This window comes from Cricetulus griseus, chromosome 10, assembly GCF_003668045.3.
Source record: "Cricetulus griseus strain 17A/GY chromosome 10, alternate assembly CriGri-PICRH-1.0, whole genome shotgun sequence".
Taxonomy (NCBI): Eukaryota; Metazoa; Chordata; class Mammalia; order Rodentia; family Cricetidae; genus Cricetulus; species Cricetulus griseus.
In genome coordinates this window covers 12,645,394-12,669,979 of record NC_048603.1, presented here as the reverse complement: position 1 = coordinate 12,669,979, position 24,586 = coordinate 12,645,394, and the positions used below count along the sequence as shown (strand labels likewise).

The window sequence follows — 24,586 nt, the reverse complement described above, 5'->3', positions numbered from 1 at the left end:
GTCTTGGAGGGAGGATCATCTTCCAGTGTAGCTTCCAGCGAATGCCAAAGACGAGACACTCTTGGGAGAGGACTAAGAGCCTGGCGACGTCCTCTTGTCCGTCTTATCTTTTGGGATTACTTCTTCTCCCGTGACTATGGCTTTCTGCTTCTACGTTTACAGTTTTGTTTTCCTCTATGATTCTAGGGAGCAGGGTTAAGACATAGGTTTGGAGTTTGGTAGGTAAGTCATGTATTTTTAATTTGAGTGATTGAAAAGTTCTGGGTCTGCTCTGCTGGCCATCTGCAGTCAAATGCTCTACCACTGAGCTCTACCCTCAACCATCTTTATCTGAAAGTATCCGTAGGGCCATCTCTGTCTCCATCTCTATAGTTTCTTGTGCTCTCCACTACCAGGGAAGGCAACTAGTTCTTGAGCACAAGGTGAATTAAATATACTTCTTTCTATATTAACTTTATGTTGTCTTTGATGCCAATGTGAAGGAACATCCTGGATACTTTGTGATAATTTGGTAAGTTTAGTTTTAAAGTTCCTCTTACTTAAACCTTTACATCAGCTGTATGTTTATGTTTTCACATTCAGATATAATGGGAAAGCTGCTTGTAGAACAACTTCTGATATTCCTTAAGCTTTACCTCATTGTGCAGAAAAGTAGACCAATGCAGCAATGAAGACTGCCCCAGGACAGTCAAATGCTAGTTTTCTTCTTGGTATTTCATTAGAGATGGAGAGGTTGGCTTTAAAAGGGCTATGGATTTCTATTAATGTGTATTACATATTTTTAACTTGGGCTGTTTATCTTTTGAATTGTAAATCATTACTATAAGGTTGCTGAATAATTCTGATAATTGAAATATTCAAAATCTTGATACAATATTAAGATTATGGTAAAGCTGTGGAAATGTTTCTTAAATGTATGAACAGACTTAATCATCTGAGAAAAACTGTGTAATTGATTTTTCGTTTTATGTAGTTCAAACTTAGGTCTTTCAAATATGTTATTCAGTATTTCTTTTTCATGTTTTAAAAACAGTTGGTTTCAGTATTTTATCATGGTAACTGTGTCTAGATTGTATTTATAGAGATGTATGTCTGCATACTGGAAACTCAAAAATTTCGCTAAAGTATAACCTTTTTTTTCCCCTTAAAAGCAAATTATCAGCCTCTGCGGAAATGGGGTTTTACTTACATTGTGATTTTGTGTGTATATTATTGCACTATACAGGTTTTTTTTTTGGGGGGGGGGGGAGGTTCTCTGTGGCTTTGGAGGCTGTCCTGGAACTCACTCTTGAACCAGCTCTTGTCCAGGCTCGTCTTGAACTCACAGAGATCCGCCTGCCTCTGCTCCTGAGTGCTGGGATTAAAGGCGTGCGCCACCAACGCCTGGCCCCACTATACAGTTTTTATAGAACATGAAAATATCACTGCATTTAAAGGGAAATCTTTATGTTGCAATTTACCATTACAAAGAATCCTCCTGTCTCCCAGACACAGTCAAAGTGGAGACAGCTATATTGCCGTCCTACAATGCTCCAGCTGCCAGTGGTACTCTGGCCCATAGAGTTCCTCTGCTTTATAGTCTATATTCTTCTCCCTTGTCCTAAGATAAGGTGGACACTAAGGACATTACTTGTCTCCTAAAATGTTATTTTAGAGAAAAGAAGAAGCAATTTGTACAGTAAGACTGTGGGTACAAATCCCAGCAAGGCAGGCTGGGCCCTTGTTCTCTGAGGGGAACTGGCACAGAATGACCCAGTCAGCAACAGCAGGAAGAGTCTGCTGTGGGCCCAGCGTCCATGGCTCAGAAGACTGGGAGCTAATTCCAGCAATGCATTTAAAATGGCTGGCCTTCTGTAGTTCTGAAAGTAGAACCAGATAATACATTTGTAACTCAAACGTACAATTCCAAGATACAATTACAGGCAGGTTTTAACTCAATTTCTATTTCAATATATTTGTTTGAATAGAAACTACAACTCTTGTATGGGCATTATAAAAGAGGGCATGGCATGTCTACTTTACTAAATTGATATTTACTTGGAACTGAGTAATTTGTTAAAAATTGGTTCATATGGCATGAAAGGAACAGAGGTAAAAGAACGTAGGGAAGAGCTGGAGTCTTGGCAATTTGTCCAGACATGCCTAAAAAACATTCAAGTTTTTGAACAACCAGAGTACATATTCTACTGTGATTAATATGGCAGATTTCTAGTGCTAGTTAATTACTTTACTGCTTGATTTGCCGTGGTTAAGACCTTGTTTCTTCACATAGACATCTAATGTTTCCTCACAACGTGTTTAAAAGTTTGTCTCCTTTTTGTCTTTGGTATATAGTGGAGACCTTCACTAACATTACATTAAGGGTTGGTATTTTTCCCTACCAACTGTGAACTCTCTTCTTTAAAGTGTGGTGATGAGTGAGAGCTTGTAGATGGACACATAAGCTCTTATGCAGGAAAGTCTATGAATTATCAAAGTCTGGAGCGGAAATCAGATAAGTCATTTATTAATGAGCCCGTTTCTGCTTACAAGCGTATGCGTGGCATTCAGTGGAGATTCTGAGGGTGGCGACCTGTGCCTCTGAACTTTTCACTAAGCTGTTTTCCTTTTTTTTTCTTTCTGTGTGTACGTGTGCACACAAATGTGCACATTTACGTGGGAACCTATGCACATGTGTTAGGATATGTGTGTGGAAGCCAGGAGTGGATGTCGGATGTCTTTTGAGATAGGGTCTCTCAATGAACCTGTAGCTCGATTTGTGACTACACTGGGTGGCCAGAAAGCTCCCGTGGTCCCCTTTCTCTGCCTCAGCAGAGCTGGGATTGTAGGTGTGCACCATCGAGCCTGCTGTAATAGATCACTCTCAGGTCCTCATGCTTATGTCACAAGCCCTTCACAGGCTGAGCTGTTTCCCGTGGGCACGACACTGGTGATTTGTGATGCTGCCTGTCATTTGCATATAACCATACTCAATTGTTTTTATTTTTTGTCCTTAATGTCATGCAGTTTTTAGGGTTTGCTAATATGTATCGTATCTTATATAAATTAGCATTTAAGAGAATAGCTTCAAAAATGTTTTTCTCCCTTTTCTCTCATGGCCCCTTTTTAGATTCATACACACACACACACACACACACACACACACACACACACACACACGCACACGCACACGCACACGCACATACAGAGAGAGAGGAAGAGAGAGAACATGTAGCATTTGTTTTTATCAGTTGAAAATATGTTCAATTCTAAGAAAGTTATGTCCCTAATAATTTTAGGTTGTTAATTTTATGAGTTCTAGGGAAAGGCACCCCCTGGGAGTGGGGTTGCTAAGAAAAAAAGAGGAGACCCCTATTCTTTTGTCCTTTCCTTATGCTCATATACTGAATAGTGCAACTGTTACAAGACTTCTGAAACTTGTACTACCGAGCTACTTGGGAGGCAGTTGACCTGGAGAGTTCTTGTATGAAGCTTTAGAAGCCCCAAGGAACCAAATCCTGAGTGAGTGTGCATTTCAGCCTGGGCATGGGAGTTGCAGTATGAGTGTTCATCACAATTGACCAGTGTATATGGAGACCAGCAACGCTTCCACCTTCTGTATGCTTACAGCCTGAGATTGCGTGCCTACAGAGTCCTCTTATTGAGACTAGCTAACCCCTCTCCTGGTGTTGTAGGTAATAAAGAGGTTGAGGTTCCAGGTGGTGGAGGAAGTGGTTAGAGAACCTCCCACGATCCCGTCTCTTCACTGTGTGTCTGTCTTCATTCTCTTATTACCTTAGTCAGGGAGCCAGGACACAATCCACATGGGACACTACGAATTATCTTTATGCACAGTTGTAACAATAAGTCTTCACTCCAAGCTGCCCAGGCCCTGCCACCACGTGGGCGCTTTCTGCCAGGCCACCCAAGTTCCACCCTCCACCACGTTAAGGTCCCAAGTAACACACAGAGACTTATATTAGGTACAAGTGCTGCTTGGCCAATGACTAGGATTTCTTATATGCTAGCTCAGTCTTAATTATCAACCATAACCATAATCTATGTATTTTATAAGACTTATCTCATGGAGGATGCCTTCTGCTGGCGTCCTCATCCCAGGGTTACATGGCGGCTCAGAGCAGAGAGCAGAGGAAGAGTGAAAAGGATGACTTCCTTCTTGCCCTTGCTTATATACTGAGTCAGCCTGCTATGTCACTTCCTGCCTGGATCTTTTACTACACTTCCCAGAATCCTCCTTGACTCCTAGTCCCACCCATCTTGCTTCCTCATTGGACAAACAGCATTTTATTCAACAATCAGTAAGATAAACATATACACAGAAGCACTTCCCCCACCACACAGTGTTATATTTACACACAGTAGGTTAGCTGTTACTAGCCACTTGTTCAGTTTGGCTGAACTGCTTTTACCACTCATTGTCTTCAGGCACCGACACCTGCCACAGACTTACAGTCTTCTAGTCGCACAACGTCCATGATGACAAGCCTTGTTAGTGAAGACACACGGCTGACTTCTAAGAGTAACTTCTTCGTGGGATACAGTACATACATTTTTTCCAGAGAAGTTTTTGTTTTCCCACACTGCAAATCTCCCTCTGCTCTTTAAGGAAGACGCGCAGTCTCCATTTGCTTTTCTTTCTCCTGTTCCTGTCAGGTTCGGCGTGGTTGAGCAGGGTATTCACTCCATTCTCCTGCCTGACTTCGCACTGTGAGGTGTGCCGTTTGGCCCGTTGGAATGATAGAATTAAGGCATCTTCCTTACCCTAAATTGGTTTGTTTGCCCCCTTGTTTTCATCACACCCGTCTGCTAACCTGCCCACAGACCACCAACCGATGAAGGGTTTGCTTGAGTCTGGCTTCTCTCACCAACCCTGAATTTGCTCCTGGTGTTGTTCCATTTCAGCACGACTTTTGTATTTCCTGCTGCTTCACGTTCTTTGTGGAGGGAAACAGAGCATAAGCAATCCCAGGTTCTGAAGCAATGTGAGAGGGATGTTTGCATAACTCAAAAATCTAGGAAGACTTCACATAGATTCAGTTATGTAATCTGCGGATAACTACTCTTAGTTGTTTTGTTTTGTTTTTCTCTTAAGACTCAGGGGAAATGTTAAGTGAAGCCTGGCATCCTTCGTTGTTTGCCTGCTGTCATGGCCCTGAACATTCGATTTTGAAAAACCCATTCACAGAATTTCCCTCTCAGTCTCTAATGTATTGCCACTCTGTAAGTGCACTTGGGGTCTGTGCAGCAGGAGGGGGAGAGCGACATTCCAAGCAGCTCAGGGATGTCCAGGCTTTGGAAATTAAAATTGTAGGTGTCATCCTCCCCCCAACTTAGCTCTTTTGATAAATCAGCTTAACTATACTGCCAGTGAGTGATAGGCAGTTCTGAAGGCAGCAAGAGAAAAGAAGCAAATACATGTAAGGGTGCCCCAGTTTACCTCACAGAAAACTTGTGCACAAATCTCCTAGGCCAAGCATGAGATTTTCAAATTACTGAATGGGAAAACCACCAGCTAGAGAGAATACTGTGGACCCCAAGTGTGAGTGATAGGGAGTTATTATTATTATTGTTATTATTATTATTTTGTACTTTATTCTTTTCCCTTCCCAGTGACTGTCCTCCTGTCAAATGTCAGGCTGTTTTAGATAATTAGTATGACAAATATTTTAAGTGCCATAATTAGATGGCTATAAGCAGTTTAACTGGGAGCACCTGCATGGGCGATGCAGGGGACACTTTTAATTGGGTGGTCAGGCTCTGCCTTCTTAGACTTGAAGAATGTCTGTCTCTAAGCCAGGACTGGTTAAGTCATCACTGTGTCTTTAGTGTGGTGAAGTCAGGGTGGGAGGTTAAGGCCAACCCAGGCTGCATAGTGAAACCCTCCCTGACTTTGCCTAAAGAAGAAATTAAGAAACTCTGGGGAGGGCAAGGAACAGCTGACAAGAGGAAGCTTTGGTATCAACCCAGCAAATGGAATGCTTGTGAAATTTCCTAGGCTTCGAAATTTGGAAGAAGCAAAATACACTTTGGGGAAATTGGTTGTTTTATTTGATACGAACTGTGGATTCCATCTGGTTTCATCTTAACACTAGTTAACATCCTTTTTGGAAAATAATCATTGAATTTTCATTCCTTCCTTTTGGAAGTTTCTACAGATCTTTATTAGGCATCTTACAGTTATTTTATTTTATTTTTTTTTAAATTGCTGTTGCCAGGTGTGGCGGCACAAACTTAATTCCAGCACTAGGGAGGCAGAGGCTGTCTGATACCTGTGAGTTCAGCTTGGTCTACAGGCTTGAGTTCCAGGACATCCAGAGTTATGTAGAGATGCCCTGCCACAAAAAAACAAAACAAACAAACAAACAAACAAAAAAACAAAGGCAAAACAAGAGAAAAAGAGAATCACTCTATTACCTCTATTTACCCCTCCCCCAATGCTTCTAAGACCTCACCGAGCTCTAGAAGACAACATTGCAGATGAATAATGCACAAATGATTGACTTGTCCTGCCACCTATTCCTAGACTCCTTTTAAACCCAATGACTGGGAGACATTGAATAGCATCACTCCCATCTCATCGCTCAGACCTCAAGCTCTGCCTTATCCGTACATTATAGAACTTACTTGGAATGATTTAGGTGCAATTTTTCAAAAGTATAACGTTAACTTTTAGCTAACTGGGTTTTGACTGTAAGGAAACTCTACTGCTTTTTGTCTTTATTTTCAGGGGGTATAAGATTTTAGGCAATGAGATGGAGATGTTTAAATTATAAATTCAATGAACAAAATTGGATTTATACTCAGCGTCCAGCAAGTTCTTAGTTTGCAGAGCATTGTTTTTGTTTTTTAAATTTCATTTCATCTTATCAGTTTAATGTATTTTTCTAAGAATCAACTGATGGAAATTGTTGATGTTTGACCTATTTTGTGAGTTATATAGTAGAAACATTTTAGGATAGCCCTGTAACAGGAAAATGTGATGTTAACCCACACACCTACAAACACCTGATTTTTGACAAAGAAGCTAAAATTATACAATGGAAAAAAGAAAGCATCTTCAACAAATGGTGCTGGCATAACTGGATGCTGGCATGTAGATCCTTATCTATCGCATGCACAAAACTTAAGTCCAAATGGATCAAAGACCTCAATATAAATCCAGCCACACTGAACCTCTTAGAAGAGAAGGTAGGTGGTACCCTCTAACGAATTGGTACAGGAGACTGCTTTCTGAACATAACACCAGTAGCACAGACACTGAGATCTTCCATTAATAAATGGGACCTCCTGAAACTGAGAAGCTTCTTATATGCCATCCTAGAGCCTTTATCCAGAAGCTGATGGAAGCAGAAGCAGACACCTACCTTGTTTTTTTTTTTTTTAATGAATTTCCTTTAAACTTTATTTTTTATTTTTTATTTTTTGGGGGTAGACATTTTCTTTAAATTGAAAAGCTTAATTAATATTAAAAATAATTCTGTCATTTTAAAAGGGGTGCGATTTATATAGGGGAAAGTGGTTCATGAATTTGTAAAGCTGCCAGTTTTAAGTATAGTGACCAGAAATGCCTTGGATCCGGATTGTGTGTGGTTAGGTATTGGGAGGCAGTAATCAGCTAAGTACCGTAATCCTTCTTAGAGGGCGTTCTTACTTGACCTGTAGCTATATACAGTCACACAGTGACAGCATTGAAGCAGCCTTTCCATTCACACCGCTGCAGCATCTTGGCGTCCTCCTCAAATGAAGGCTGTTTTAACTTTCCGTCATCGAGTTTTGTACTAAAATGATTGCCAGCCAAGAGTCTTTCAAATCATCAGATTAAGAATGGCTCCTGTGATTCCACTAGGGTTGGAAGGATTAAGAGAAAGCACTGCCTGGCGTAATGTTGCTGTGTTTTCATCAGCGTGAGGCCTCTTTCCTGACAGATGTGCTTTGGTTGAGCAAAGGTAAAAATAAAAATGCTAAATATTCATTGTGACGCATAAAACTTTTTCATGCTTTTTACAAATATACATTGATTTGTTAAGCTTTCCAAAAGGGAATTATAGGCTTGGGCTGATTCTATTGCGTGTTCCACACGATCATAGATTTGTTTAAATTCATGATGTACTGTAGTTTAAGAGCTTTGAATTTTGACTTTGCAATGTTTAATCTGAACTACGTAGTTAGTGTTATATACTTGTAGTCATGAAGTATTCATTTTGCAATTTACACGTTTCAACAAAACATTTTAAAAGATGGAGGTATCGTTTCAGATTTTGAATCTTGGAATGTCACCCATATAGTCTTCCATTTTTAAAATGACAGTTATTAAATGTAAAAAGAGTGCAGTTTCTTTTCTGATTTTTAATTTTTTAAAAATGGGATTCAATATGTTCAAGTAAATAAATACATTTATTTATAAAGTGGTTGTCCTTAAATAATCTTTACCAATAAGATATTTATTGAAGTATATAGATAGTGCTAAGATGTAGTAATACAAAATTCAAATATAGAATGATATTCCATGTCACTGAGATTCTTAAAAGTTTCCTAGATCATTAGCTAAGAGTTAGAAATATACAAACATGAAGGCTCATCTTTTCATGCATTCTCTCATTACATGTTTTCAAATGTCTACTGCTCTGTTTTCAAAGATTTGATAGTAATTGGTAAATATGGCCAGTATTATAGTGACACAGTTAACACACAAAACCATTTGAGAAAGCCAATGGGAATTACAATAACAGTAGGAAGAAATTAATATGCAACGTATAAACTGAAACTGTCTCTGGGATATTGGAAAAGTAACTTAAATTTAGAAAAAAGTTATTTTGGGAGGGATTTTCTCATCAATCACCATGATTTTGTAGACATGAAGTTTTAAATAGTTGATATGTTTTCTTACTCAAAGTGTTATGCACAGTCAGATAGACATTTATAATGGAACGAACATCTGGTGCACGGTATAAACAGATTATTTAGATTATTTAGAAACAGACTGGAAAGTTAGTCCTGCCTGACTAGAAACTAAGCAATGACAGACATGCTGCGTGGTCAGGGAGATAGACACAGCACCTTTCAAGTGTATTTTCTACTAATGGGTTCCTGTTAACATTACTCTAATATGGTCAAAGAGAAAAAGAATTTAACCATGTAGGTTTAATAATGAGAAGTAGCAGGGTAGAAATAAAGGGGATTTAAGTATGTGCTGGTGTTGTTATATCAGGAATAAACAGAATGCAAGAGAGAAACTTGATGGTACTGTATAGTGTGCCATGTATTTTGTTAGAAAAAGGTGTACCTTTGACTTGTGACTTAATTCCTCAGATTCTTTGGATGATTATCCAGGACTTCCTAGGTGAATTGCTTTGAATTATGACTTATGGGTTGAATATTATTAAATGCTTTATTATCCTTTCAGAGAAATGTACACATTATCATTTATTTTGCTTGTCATTTTTCTCCTGAGAATAACAAAGACTAAGGTTTATTTTATAAGGCTTTATGCAGGCTGGATACCAACATACAGATTAGATACTTGAATTTTAATGGAGTTTCTTTGGTTCTTGAAAATGCAGTAGTTTCTAAGAACATAGAGGTTTTAAAAATTTAAAGACAGGCTGGGCGTTGGTGGCGCACACCTTTAATCCCCGCACCCAGGAGGCAGAGGCAGGCGGATCTCTGTGAGTTTGAGGCCAGCCTGGTCTACAAAGCAAGTTCTAGGACAGGCTACAAAGCAATACAGAGAAATTCTGTCTTGAAAAGCCAAAAAAATTTAAGAGACAGTGTGTATGAAATGATTCGTGATGTACTTGGTAGACCTTTGCTTGTCACAAATTTAACATGTCAGAGTAACTAATAGTAGATTATTTATTTTCAAGAATGCTACAGTAGAATGTTGCCCGTCAAGTTTTATTTTAAGCAACAGGACCAATAATCCTCCCAATTTCAGATTTCAACCACTATTCCACTTTACTTAAGCCCAATGGAAGTGAACGTGTGTACTATGACCCAGATGCGTCAGGCATGTTTGGTAGTCTTTACAACAGTGACTTCTAGTTTAACACTGAATTTATGTTTCCTATAGAGTGATTGAAAAACCACACTTAGATGCTTTCGCCAGGGACCGTATATTAATGATCTTCCTTTTGGAACTGAATTCTATAAAGGGAGGTAGATTTTCTAATTTGTCGTTAGAATCCTTTATTAAGAAGACTATTTACTTTCTACTTATTTTCAAAACTTTCTTGATGTCTTTTTAATACTTTCGTAATACTAAGCATAATTTGATAACATTCTACTGGGAATCCTTAATTCTTTAAGCTTTCATTTAAACAAATTAACTTGACGAAGCTTTGGTGACCACTCAGCATCTTACTGTTGGGGATAATAATGTCGCATTCGTTTATGTGTTCCTTATTGATAATGGAGTGTGCAACGTTAGTACTTACCCAATATCTGCTTGTTGAAATGATCCCAGTCAAAGTGTATAAGTCATGTCTCTCTTTTTTGAAAGTAGAGACTCTCCAAGAGTTATACTCTGCAATAAGTATAACTAAGAAATTCAGATCCTGTAGCCATGGTGTAATTTTCATGACATGCACTTATCGTATGATAAGTTTTTTCCTTAGTCATTTGTATAAAAATAATGCCCAAAGTAAACCGAATTTTCTGTTGCCTGCGCTTGCACGACACGCGTGTGCACATACTAGCACACACATACACACACGGAGTTGTGTGGGTCAATATTGTAATATTGTAGTGTTTTTAAGCTACATTTTTGAGAAGAAAAAAAGAAATGATTTACCCAAATGTGTCCATCCACCTGGCGATGAGTCAAATCGAGTGTCAACCTGCCTAAATGCCATCTCATAAGTCTTTTTCTTGGGTTTCTAGGAAAAGAAGCCCGTCGGTGTCCAGGGACCAAGATCGCAGATACGACCAGAGCGAAGAGAGGGAGGAGTATTTACAGTATGTCCCTTCAGATGGCACAATGCCCAGGTCGCCGTCAGACTATGCTGACAGACGACCTCAGCGCGAAGCCCCGTTCTACGAAGACCCCGGTGATCACTTAGGTTACCGGGACCCCAGCAGGAGAGGCCGCAGGCACTCGCCCGAGTACACCGTAGACGACGACGACGAGGAGGACGCGGAGAGCAGGGAGCACTACGAGAGGCAGAGGAGGGAGGAGGAGTACCAGGCGCGCTACCGGAGCGACCCCAACCTGGCGCGCTACCCGGTGAAGCCCCAGCCCTACGAGGAGCAGATGCGGATCCACGCCGAGGTGTCCCGGGCGCGGCACGAAAGGAGGCACAGCGATGCGTCGCTGGCCCACGCCGAGCTGGAGGACTCGAGGGGGTCCCTGCTGCGCGCCGAGCGGGACCGGCCGTCCAGGCCGACGAGGGCGGCGGCGTCCGAGCGCAGAGCGGCGATGGAGAACCAACGGTCCTACTCCATGGAGAGAACTCGAGAGGCTCAGGGACCCAGCTCTTACCCCCAAAGGACCACAAACCACAGCCCCCCGACCCCGCGCCGGAGCCCCGTCCCCGTCCCGGTCCCCGCGGCCGACAGGCTGGACGCGCGGCGCGCGGACCCCCTGCGCAAGCAGCAGCCGCAGCCGCACCACCTGGACCCCGGCTCCGCCGCCGCCCTGCGCAAGAGCAAGCGCGAGAAAATGGAAAGCATGCTGAGGAACGACTCCCTGAGTTCCGACCAGTCCGAGTCCGTGAGGCCCCCGCCACCCAAGCCCCATAAATCCAAGAAAGGAGGTAAAATGCGCCAGGTGTCCCTGAGCAGCTCCGAGGAGGAACTGGCGTCCACGCCCGAGTACACGAGCTGTGATGATGTTGAGATTGAGAGCGAGAGTGTGAGCGAGAAAGGTAAGCCCTTGCCACCCACCCCTGCGGGCCGCCCGCCCCGCCAGGCTGGCCTGGGGCGAGCCTCCCTCCCGGCGGGCGGCGGGAGGGCGGGCGAGCGAGCATCCAGTCCCCATTGCCACCTGGGCTTGAGTGTTCTAAGGTGTTGGCCACGTGGGAAACGGGAAACACTATGGAAACTGAGTGCCTTGATACCCTTGTATATGAAAGAAGCCGTTAAAAAAATAAGCTTCATTGATTTCTGAAGGCTTCCTTGGGTTATTGGATGGCACACACCAATTTATTAGTTCTAGCTTGAAAAAGTGACAGTCTGCATTCCTTTATAAAAGTAGGAAAGCGTTTACGATAGAACACTTGAAACATCGCACAGGTGTTTTAAAGAGTGAAATGCCACCATGTCCCTTTCCTCAAAGGGACATTTAGGTGTTAGTCCTTTCCCTCTGAATGTAGAGTTTTCAGACGGATAAACTGAGTATCACCCTGTAAATAACTTAGTGTCTCTTTCAGTTCTTGTCATATACTTTTATTTTCAAGTCATTTCATATACTTTAAGTGACTGTATTTTGTTGTATCATAAGGATATATCATGAACTAAATATTTATTTAAGGTACAGAAATTTCTTCTCAATGCCATATAAATGATATTGTCATGGTCTTCTCCATGTGGATTTTTTTTTTTTTTTTGCCTACGTAGCTGAGTGCGCGCGCGCGTGCGCGCGCGCACGCACGTGTGTTTGTGGGTGTGATTTGGGTTTATAGCTTTAATTAATATTTGGAGTTGCTTTCGCTATTTTCACATGTGCTTGAACTTTTTTATTTCATAGCACCAAATTTTTGTTTACCCAACAGGCCACAAAATCATTATCAGAATATTATAATTCTACTGTGATGAGCCATCTGCGCTGACCATCCCTTTATTCTTTGTGTCCACTTCCTTCTGCACATTTACTAGTTTTCTCTTATTAATTTGTAAGAGTTATTTTGTATATTGGGTTTTTTTTTTATCTAATTGTCTGTTATTTTGTTAAAGTTCTTTCCTATTTGGACACTTGTCTGTTAATTTCCTTTGATCATTTTGGGATACAGTTGAGTTTTCTTTGTTGACACTTTTTACATTATGTCCCTCCTTAGACATTCTTTATTCATCTCCAGATCTACTAAATAATTAGATATATATGTTCTCCTTGAAATCATTTTTAACCATTAACTTTTTTCTGGAATTTATTTTGACATATGGTAAAGTATATGAGATTGGTGAGTATCTAACATGAATTCTTCATGTCAGCTTCTGCTTCTCCTTCCTTCCAGTTCTGCCATAATATTTAGTAGATAGTCCTTTTCCTTTTTTTAGAATAATCAAAAGGCAGAGGAACCCATGAAGTCATAGAAAATTAATATAGTGATTTTATACTGTAGCATAAATAATTGGTTAGAAAATACAAAACAAAAGTAGTTCTTATCTAAAACTAAAAACCAGAAAAATGTAATTTAAAAAAATAATTATCAAGACATGGTGGTATTTGCAGGAAATATAATATTTTCCTCATAACAAAGGAAGATAAGAATAGAGGTTCTTTCATATTACTATTTAGGAAGACTAAATACTATAATGAAAAATGTACCGAGCAGTATCATGAAGTTAGTAATAGCCACAGTCTCAAGTGGGTTCTTACAGTGCCCGATTTTATAAAGCTATAGAACAATAGCTTTATAAACAAGAATTGTGAGGGAAAAAAATCACTTAGCCAGATACTAACAAAGTAAAAATAATTGCTAGATCAGTGAATTTAATGTAGTATATTAAAAAGTCGCTAATAGTAATATCTAAAAGCACTATTGTAGAAAAGAGGACATAAAATTTTAAACAAATGGCTCTGGGAAATGCATGTGCAATTGAAAAATTAAGTTACAGCCTTATTTCCTAGTTTTTACTTCAAATTGTGAGCTATGAGAAAATTGAGTTAATAGAAATGTAACTCCTGAAAGAGAACTGTAGGTCTCCATCAGTTTTATTAAAGATTATGTAGAAATTTTAGTTTCTAAGAAACTAAGAAACAGTCTTTAAGTATATTTACTAATGATTGATTTACCACGTTTGGTAGGGTATATATTATAGTGCTAATTTATCAAAAGCTAACAGTTATTTTTGGTGATTTGGTGTCTACCCCATCTGGTTGATAATTTGTTCTTCTTTTGCTAAAATAATGCCTCCATTTAGCAAACAAGAATTTATCTTAACAAAGTGGCAGAGCTGCTGAATTCACTGCGATGCCCGGGAGATTTATGTGTGATGGCATTGTAATGTCATTTGTCCTAAGTTCTGAAGTAAGGACATTGAAATCGCCCATAAATTACTTATGTGTTTGTTAAACTCAAACACAATATTTTAGTTAAGCACAAGTTCAACAGGCATCATATATAGGAAGAAACATCATGTCACTCACATCTATGCTCTCTTCTAACTTGAGTCCTAGGACCTACTCTTGTATAGGGTTCTACTTATCACCTACCCAATGATTTGTTTACAAAGTACAGTTTCTGCTAATAGACACTTCATAGGCACAATCATACTTTCAAGTTTGGTGGAAGGAATATAAACAATGTAATTTTCCTGTTGGATACTTCCTCATTATTAGAGTAGTAAGAAGAAACGGTAGCTGTTGAGATGAGAAATTTCTGAGAAGACGCTTGTATCCTATCTTAATGTTGCATCACTCTGATAACAATTTTATTTGTGAAAAAGTATCAGATGGAGAAGTAAGCAATTTATAAATGTAATCCAACATTGTAGTTCATAGTCTTGCTTGGTGTTTAACTAGTGCATGGCATTTCCCCTTAAGGATGAAAAGCATTGTGTTAGCAACCTCTGAACACACTTTTTTCTTAGACACATTTTGTGGAGATGTCATTCTGATGAGAATCAGTGACATTTTCAAAGATAATCATTGAAAAATAGGCCAAGTAATTCCAAAGAATGTGTTTTCCATCGCAGCTAGTTTCTTCATTGTCTTTATTTTTTTTTCTGTTTCTCCTCATTTTTTTTTTTAATACATCAACTCAAAGATCTTTGCAAGGCAAATTTGGGCCAAGTAGTATAATTTAAATTTTTTAACCTAATAACTATATGTAGCATAACCTCTATCATTGCAGAATGCTTCTTGCCAAGCCTTGGTTTGTGAATTTCTACTACATAGAAGATATTTCTTGCTGTTTTCATAATGAAGATTCATTGATTTTGATTTTTTAAAATTTGCTTTCCTTTTGGTTAGTCCTTTTATCCTCCTAGACTTTATTAATACATAGATTCTTTCAACATTAATTCATTACTTAGGTTAGATTACGCTATTGCAATACGTAGAATTTCACTCATATTTAGACTCAGTGTCATTTTGCTTATTTGATGTGAATAATTATAGCCTGTTAGTGATATTTTATTATTTAAAAGTAAAAGGGATGCTTAAGAGAAAGTGCACCCCTTGCTCAGTCTAAGAGGTTCAATCTTGGGTGTGTTATTCAGTGAGTGTGTAGTCTTGTTCTGCTTTTCAGAACACTCTAGAGGCTGGAGAGACGCTTAGCAGTTCTTGGAGAGGACCTGAGTCAGTTTCTATCACCCATGTGGTGGCCTACAACCATTTGTCAATCCAGTTCTAGGTTATCTGATGCTCTCTTCTGGCCTCTGCTGGCCCCAGGCACACACATGGTGCACACACATATGTTCAGGCAAGACAAACATATACATAAAATAAAATAAAATAAAATAAATGAATCTAAAACACTTAGGTCTAAGTCCTTATCTATAAATCTGTGAATAAGAATAATAGCATCAGATGAAACTATCCAAACACACACAAATGATAATTAGCAAGTAGCCAGTATTCTGATCACTTTCAGATTGCTTATTTCATGTTCTGTAGTTGTTAGGAATTCTATAAGGTGATTCTCCAGCATTCTGAATGAAAATGTAATTGTGGTTATGTGGATTGTGTTGATTTCACCTCTTCCAGGATCTGCTCTGTGTTAAGCCTCTTCATTGCTGTTTAAGAAGGATACACTGTTTTTTAATTGGTGAGGTGTACTTTTGAGATATAATTCAATGCCTCAGTAAATGTAAAGCATCTATTTCTCATTTTTCTGCCAAGAACTTTTTCCGTGCCTATTATTTAGAAGGTGTTGGATTGGATCCAGTCGAGAAAGTAGAGGTAAATAGCATTCTTTCTCACCTCAAGAAATTAAGAATAACATTACTAGATACGTAGACTTCTGAAGACTCGTTGATTCTATACACTGATTTTTTTCCATGCACCATTTGTCTTATAGCGCTCATTTCTTAGTTCAATGTGATATGCTTACCTTTCAGAACGTTAAATTGAGTATCTGCCCTATTTGTGTTCATCTGGGCAATCACAAACTGATTGAGATTCATCTTTAATGATGATGCCATAGCGTCTCTGAATTTAACTTTAATGTTATTCTCAAAGTCTGAAATGTTTTTCATTAACTTTATAATGTATTTTTTGCTTTGTTATTTTTATTTTCTTCTTTAATTATCGCCATTGATAGTTGGGCCTAGATAATCGTGTGTTTTGTTTGTTTGTTTGTTTGTTTTAAGATTGCCTTATGAAATGTAGTGTGTTTCATGGCATCTCCAGCCTCTGCCCCCTGGGTGCCAGTAAACACTCCAGTCCACTTGTGACAACCATAAATATGCCTCGTTACTGCCAGTCACCCTTTATGGAACAAAATCCATGCCTTCATTCCCCGCCTTCCTTACCTTCTCCCTCTCCTTACTGACGCGGTCACAAGTAATCATTCTTTTTAATTAAAAAAGGCGGAACCGACTAGAAAGTACCAGACAGTTTCACAGATAAGGAAAGTGGTTCTTTCTGTAACACTTTTGTTATATGTGTTTATGTACGTGTGTGAATACATATGTGTGAGCATGCTCTGTAGTCTAACACTGTGAAAATACACGGCCATCCCTTGATTCTGCAAGGAATTGTTCTACGATACCCTTTATCCAGACACCTAACTACGCAAATATTTAAGTTCTTTTTCTAAAATGCCAGCTTTTGCATTCACTGTCAGGGTACCTCCCCCTATCAGAACTGTGGATATTAGAACCGTGATGACCATTAGGATATTAGAACTGTGGTCACTGTCAGGATATTAGAACTGTGGTCACTGTCAGACTAGCTTCCTCCCCTGTTAGAACTGTGAGAGTTACTTGCTGCCAGGTTTTCTACAGCTCTCACCTAGACCTAGAGTCAGGTTGAGGAGTAGTGTTGGACTGCTCACTGGAGTATTGGAGATACTTTGCTTCCATAAGTTTATTTTAATCGTGTGGCATGATTCCACCTCATTATGAACTTTTCTCACTAATCACATCCCTACTGCGTAAGGATAGCCTTCTGAAGCACTTACACTCAGTGTGAACTGGCTCCACTTTCTTTCCCAGGGCTCAAAATGCTGCTGATTTTTACATGGCGGTTAAAGGCCTGTTTTTTGGTTTACCTGAAAATTTTTTGAGTAAAGAGTAGCTTAGCAAATTCAATAATTCATGCTTATGGTAGTTTCCTAAGCCATAAATTGTAAAATGCTTGTTTTAATTATTAGCCTTTTTTTTAAAGTAAGCAAAATATACTAGACATTTAAAAATAAAAAAAACTAGTGGTTAATAAAGGTGGAAAGATTATATATTTTGGAGACAAGGCTCCTTTTAGAGGGATTCAAGTATTTTTAAACATGAACGTCAAATCCGAAAAGTGTTGACTTTTTATCAGTCCCAGTACAGGTGTCCTCAATTGTGAAAAATTTATCCTCTTGCATAATCTCATGTTTCCTACAGTCCTTAGTGGAATATATATATATATATATATATATATATATATATATATATGTATATGTATGTATATATATGTATATATGTATATACACACACACACACACACACACACACACACATATATATATATATATATATATATATATATATTCACAAGCACAGGCTACTAAAAAGTGGTTATATATTAGTGAATTGAAGAAAATGTTATTTATGGTACTTGAGATAATTAAACCTGAAAAGGATTCTAAACCACACAGCCTCAAAGCTACTTGTGGAGGTTTTAAGAATGAGGCTTTTCCATGTCTGGGTAGCTATTTCCTCAAGACTTACTCAAGAGAAACACTTTTAAAAATCAAAGATTCATTGCCATATGTGTAAACTTTGTTGGCAAATAATTTTATGCTGAGTACTTTTATCAGTTGTAGTATCAGCCCTGGACTTTCACCATTTGAATAAATAGGACTCAGTCATACTGAAGCTACATGGATATACTGAATTCTGCTGTCCTTTTATTAGTCAGATCATGAAGTCACACAATTTTTTTTTTTAAAGTAGATGTGATGTGAAGCACAGATGTCTATTATGAAATTTCCTTACTTCCCTTTTTTTTTTCCTCCCTAGATAGGGTGTCACTGTGTTGCCCTTGCTGTCCCAGGACTCACTCTTTAGACCTGGCTGGCCTTAAACTCACAGAAATCTGCCTGCCTTTGTCTCCTGACCACTGGGATTAAAGGCGTGGGCCACCACTGCCTGGCATGACACATGTTTTAAAATGTCATAGTGTGTTTGCTTTTTGCCTGCATGTATATGTGTTCAACCCGGGCATGTATGGTGGGTGCCGAAACCAGAAAAGGGCATGGTTTCTTTGGACTGGAGTTACCGACAGTTGTGAGCACAATGTGGGTGCTGGGAATTGAACCCAGTCCTCTGAAAGAGCAGCCAGTGCTGAGTCATCTCTCCCGCCCCCAAAGTTTACTTCTTGACATCAAGTGTTTGTCATCGTTCCTGGTAGCATTTCTTCCATTGTAATGATGTATAACACAGTGCCACCGTTCTTAGGTGTTGGTTACCTAAATGCAAATTATAGTTATATCCATTTGATGGTGGCTTGCAGGTCCTTTCCATGTGGGCTGTCCATCACAGCTACTTACACAGTAAGCCAGCAAACAGATTATCCTGCAGCAAGGTGAATAGAAACTTGATGATGTAGAGTGATGTCCTGCCACCTCAGGAGCAAGTCACAGGTCCCATAAAAAGAGGAAGAGTAAGAAATGGGAATATGAAAGCCACCTTATAGTCATTTCTCTGCCCACATTCTAGTAGCCTGGGAGCAGTGCCATGGAGTATAGTTAGAAAACAATTGCCTCGTACAGTATCTCCTGTAGGGAATTATTTATTATTGGGTTTATGTGCGAATTCCCCTACAGGAAAATTTTAGTGTCAATTCTCAAAACATTGTGTCTGGGAGATGTCATCAGAGGCTTCTGTGTTTCAGACAAGTGTGTGAAAACCATGTTGTGTGTCTTTGTGATTTGAAAAGGAAGGCCCCAACTCTGCACTCAAGAAATCCATTTAATTACACTCAGTTGGCAGTTTTCTGATACTGTTTACCTGGGACCCTGCAAATTATTGATCCTTTGGCATTTGGCAGAACCTGTGTCGAACAGAGCATACCTTAGGGAATCACACTCTTTATCCCAATTGAAGAGAGTAATGTGGGAACTAAGAGGGAAATAGAGCATGCTCACTTTTTTACCCATAGGGAAGATGTTGATACCATCAACATAGATATAACTAGAATTTGCAAAGAATCTTTACGATTGGTACCCTGTTTCAGCCTCTCAACAATCCGCAAGATACAGCAATTAATTTCCTTTCAAGTATATGAGAAACGGAGACCCACGGTGTTGAGTGAGTGATGGAGCCATGTCAGTACTTTAACACTGGTGTTCCAGCTCCAGACATGAAACATGCCATAACATGCTGTGATTTCTTTAAAATTATCGTGTTAAAACTAATGATGGCGAAGAGTGCCTTAGTGCACTCAGTGTAAAACTTTTATTAACCTAATGAAAACTCACAACATAATATTTTGAATAAGCTCTTGACTAAGTTTAAATATTGTAGGAAAAACACATTGGCAAGAAAATAATCACCATTCTCCCAAGGTTCAAAGTACAAATACACAATTGGCTTAGTTAGTATTGAAAAAAGTCTTACTTTAAGACCAGAGTCTTTTGACGACTTATAGCCAGATTATCATATTTGATGATGTCATTTTACACTAAGAGTAATTTAGGTTGATTCAGAATTTGGCGCGCTTTAACGCAGCTCCCTAACTGAAGCATCGGTCCTCTCTACAGCTCATTGACAGCACCAGGTTTTCATCCCACCTTTGAGTAACGACGGCCATCTAGAAGGCAGTGGGCCTTAGCTAACCTTTTCCACTGAAGCAGTCATGGATCTGTAGGACGTTGCTAGCACAGAACAGTGGGAGCAGATGTGCCCTTCGTTGGTTTTCTCCCAAGAAGGAAACAGATAGTGAAGCAATGTGTGTCTGTAGTGCCTTCCTCCTTTTTCTGTCAGGAATATGTCCCAAGCTACCAGCGGATTCCTGTATCCACAGACAGTATCTAACTCTATGTTCTACCATTTATCACTATATGCACATTTCTAGAGTTTAATACGTAAATTTAGCAAAGCAAGAAGTTAGTAATTCTAACAGCTGATAATAAAACAAAACATACTAACACATTCTGCAATGTATATAATGATGTCTGTCGTTTGCCACAGACAAGGCAGTACAGAACGTGGAGATGTCAGACTAAACGGTGACTTCTTGGGTGGGACAGACTAAGACAACACTCTGAATAGAAATTTAAAACTTATGTTTTTTTTTTTATTTTCAGAATTTCCCATTAACAATTCTGAGCTACAGTTGATTGTCCAGCACTGACAATGCTGTCTCTGTGGAGGCACCCATGTTAACCACATCTTTCCTGCCTGTGCCAATCACTAAGAAGAACTCAGAAAGTCACATAGATATGATTTCAATCATAAAACACTCTCCATAGGAGACTTTCAGATTCTTTTTTCCATTTAGCATTAATGCACTTGAACACGTTTTAAATTTCCATAGCTTTTCCTAATAGCCCCCCCATACCTTCAACTAATTATTAGATAGCATTCTGTGATGTCTGTATGCCACTCTGTTTAGCTGTTACTTATTGTAGAATGTGTTGGTTATTTCATCTTTAGAACTATATGAATAGTGATATTCTTTTTGATGATTTTTTTCCATCATTAAGTACTTTAGATTTTACATTGTATTTTTTGTTGATCAAGTTTCTGTCTATTGATCATTCTCTGAATTTTTAAAATATATTTTCATAGATAAATTGATAGGATCATTTGATTTTCTTCTTTAATTTTTATGAATGATGAAGTATACTGATTTTCAAATATCTACTCTGTGTTCCTCAAACAAACTTCACTGGGCTATGGACTATTTGTTCCTTGATAAATTTTATCTGTGTATATTTTGTTAGGCATTTCCATGTCCACAATTAGATTTGTTGTTTTCACTTTCTTTTATATTTGCCATTGGTTTCTTTCTTTCTTTCTTTCTTTCTTTCTTTCTTTCTTTCTTTCTTTCTTTCTTTCTTCCTCTCTCTCTCTCTCTCTCTCTCTCTCTCTCTCTCTCTCTCTCTCTCCCTCCTTCCTTTCTTTCTGGTTTCTAATTTCTTTTTATTGTATTCCCATGAGTTATTTGTACATTTTTGGCTTTTCTATAGTTTTTTTTCATAGTTCTTTATTGATTGCTCTCTATGATGTCACATATTTCATGTGTACATTTTACATGCCACTTAGAGGTAAACAGGGAAACCTTTTGCTCTAACATATTTAGTTATCACCTCCTCTTAAATATTCCTTGTTTGTGTGTTGAGAACCTAAAATCAGGCATTGAATACTTTGCACTTCAAATATCTTAAATAACTTTGAAAGCTCAGGGGAACAAAATTCTGTTGTATTTATCCATGTTTTTACTCCCCATGCTTCACGTTCCTTTTGCTATTTCCAGGCTCCATGTCTCTCTGTCCTTAGCTTTCTGTCTTATTTCAGCTCTTCTTTTAGAGCAAGTCTGCTGAGCTTGCTTCTGTCATAGAATGTTTTTCATTCTTGAAAGATAATTTCATCATATTTAGAATCTAGACTGGCTTTTTTGGGGGGGAGCAATTGAAAACTGCTGTGCTCTTCTCTTGTAACCTACCAAGTTCTGATGCAACATTTGCTATTGTTCAGTGTAATTCTTTTAGTCCTTTCTATGAGGTATTTTTTTTTTTGGTTATGATATTTAGTTTTTAGTTTGGTTAGGCTGTATCTTTGTATGGACTTTTGTGTTCTTCTATTTTAAAGATACACATCATAATTTGCATCTGTAGGCTTAAATTTTTATAGTGTAGGAAATTCTCAGCTTCTAAGTTCAAATACTTCTTCAATGTATTCACCTTTTCTTCTCATTCTGCAATGGGAATGAGTGTCAGCATGCGGACTTCTCTTTCCCAGCCGACAGTCCCGAGTAACCACACAGAAGCATATATTAATTGCAAATGCTTGACCAATAGATCAGGCTGGTTACTGTCTAACTCTTACATTTAAATTACCCACATTTCTTATCTGCGCTTTGCCATGTGGCTTGGCACATTTTCTCAGCATGGCCTGCCCATCTTGCTTCTCTCTGCATCTGCTGGTGACTCTCTAGCTCAGCCCTTCTTCCTCCCAGCATTGGCAGTCTGGCTTTCCTGCCTGACCTCATCCTGTGCAGCCATTGGCCTGTCAGCTTCTTTATTAAAGTCATCACAGCAACACATACTCATACAGTGTAAAGGAATACTCCACAAGGGTCTTTTGCTACATCTCTCAGATCTTTTAATATCTGATCATCTTCTGTAATTCTTTAGTCTATTTCTGGTTTTCCTACTGAGTAACTTTTCTCGCTCTGCATTCAAAGGCTTTAGTCATCACTTCAACCTCCCTCCATTGCGGTGGGGCTGGTCCATCTGCTTTGTTACATTTCAGCTATGAACTTTCCATGTGCTTATGTCGTGTCTTTTAACAGTTCCAACTCTAGATCCATGAATATGTTTTCATAGCATCACCCAATGATGTTTTATTGCCTCGGTTTTGCCTTTTGAAGTCATAAGAAAGTTAATGTTAAGTAGTGACTGCCAATGTCGACACACCACTGTTTGTGATGGTTTTTTAATGTGCTGGATGGTGGTTATTTTATTTAATTCTCAAAATGGCACTAGTTTTTATTCCTTTAACAAATGCTATTCAATGCCAGACATATGATATTCTTACTCCCCTTTTATCATTAAGAGGATGAGTTTTTACTTTGGTTTCAGATGGTTTAAAGTGTTAAAATATTTTATTTACATAGTACAGGGCCACATTTCTGACCTTTGTTTAGTCTGAAATTAGGGGAAGATGAGAGATTGTGAAGTGAATAAATTCTCTAACCTTTGTATAAATCATCACTTATGGCTTCCATGCTGTTTATCTCCTATAACTGAGAAACACCACACACACACACAAAGACACACACACACACACACACACACACACACACACACACACACAGACAAGACACACACACACACACAGACACACACACACACACACACACAGACACACACACACACAGACACACACACACACACACACACAGACACAGACAGACACACACAGACACAGACACACACACACACACACAGACACACAGACACACAGACACAGACACACACACACACAGACACACACACACAGACACACACACACAGACACACACACACAGACACAGACACACACACAGAGACACACACACACAGAGACACACACACACAGACACACACACAGAGACACACACACACACAGAGACACACACACACACAGACACACACACACAGACACACAGACACACACACACACACACAGACACACACACACACAGACACACACACACACACAGACACACAGACACACAGACACAGACACACACACACAGACACACACACACACACACACACACACACACACACACACACAGACACACACACACAGACACACACACACACAGACACACACACACACAGACACACACACACAGACACACACACACACAACACACACACACAGACACACACACACAGACACACACACACACAGACACACACACACAGACACACACACACACACACACACACACACTGAGGGTCTTGAGTAGTCCCAAGCAGAGATTAATTATACCATGGTGTGGTCACCTCCATCTGTCAGTATGTGCTACTGGAATTCTAATTTCTTTTTATCTGTGTGATAAAGTTGTTTAGGGAGCACCAAGGATGAAGTTCTTTCTATACATTTTGTTTTGTCTGTATTAGATAATAAAGTTTAGTTTGTTTTCCTGAACAAACTTTTAAAGAGAATTGTCTCCAGTCTCCGGACTGTGTTTGTTGGTGTCTTAGGGGAGCTGTGAACATAGCCCAGGACACAGCATCCCATTGCCATGGCACTAGACATTTCTATGTGAGATCCCCATTTCCTGGAAGTCTTGTTATAATAGATCACCAGGCCCATCAATTCTTTTTTAATTCTTTGGGTCTAGAGTGGTACCTGATGCATGTATTCCTAACGTGTTTCCAGACGCTGCTGTTGCCATGTTAGGGACTTTAAGCATCTTTATTCCAGACACTCGCATTCCAATACCTCATAGACCATTCAAGTGCTAGATCCAGGCCAACCATTGCTTAAGAACTTGTAAGATATACTTAAAAAATAATTTTGCTATTATGAAATAAGAATTCCATAGCCAATGCGACTTCAGCTT

The 24,586-nt window shown here is 39.1% G+C and overlaps 1 protein-coding gene across 21 annotated transcripts in view; it reads left to right on the top strand.

Moving 5' to 3' along the window:
* LOC100752044 (regulating synaptic membrane exocytosis protein 2) overlaps positions 1 to 24,586 on the top strand; it is a 390,889-nt gene that overhangs the window by 157,685 nt on the left and 208,618 nt on the right. For 18 of the 21 annotated variants that reach the window (XM_035449594.1, XM_027431481.2, XM_027431480.2 and 15 more), the window contains one exon: positions 10,879 to 11,861. In XM_035449594.1, coding sequence (XP_035305485.1) covers positions 10,879 to 11,861 — 983 coding nt within the window. Of the gene's footprint in view, positions 1 to 7,853; positions 7,947 to 10,878; positions 11,862 to 15,997; positions 16,058 to 24,586 lie in introns of those variants that run through there. The other 3 variants (XM_035449596.1, XM_035449587.1, XM_035449589.1) reach the window with 3 other exon arrangements.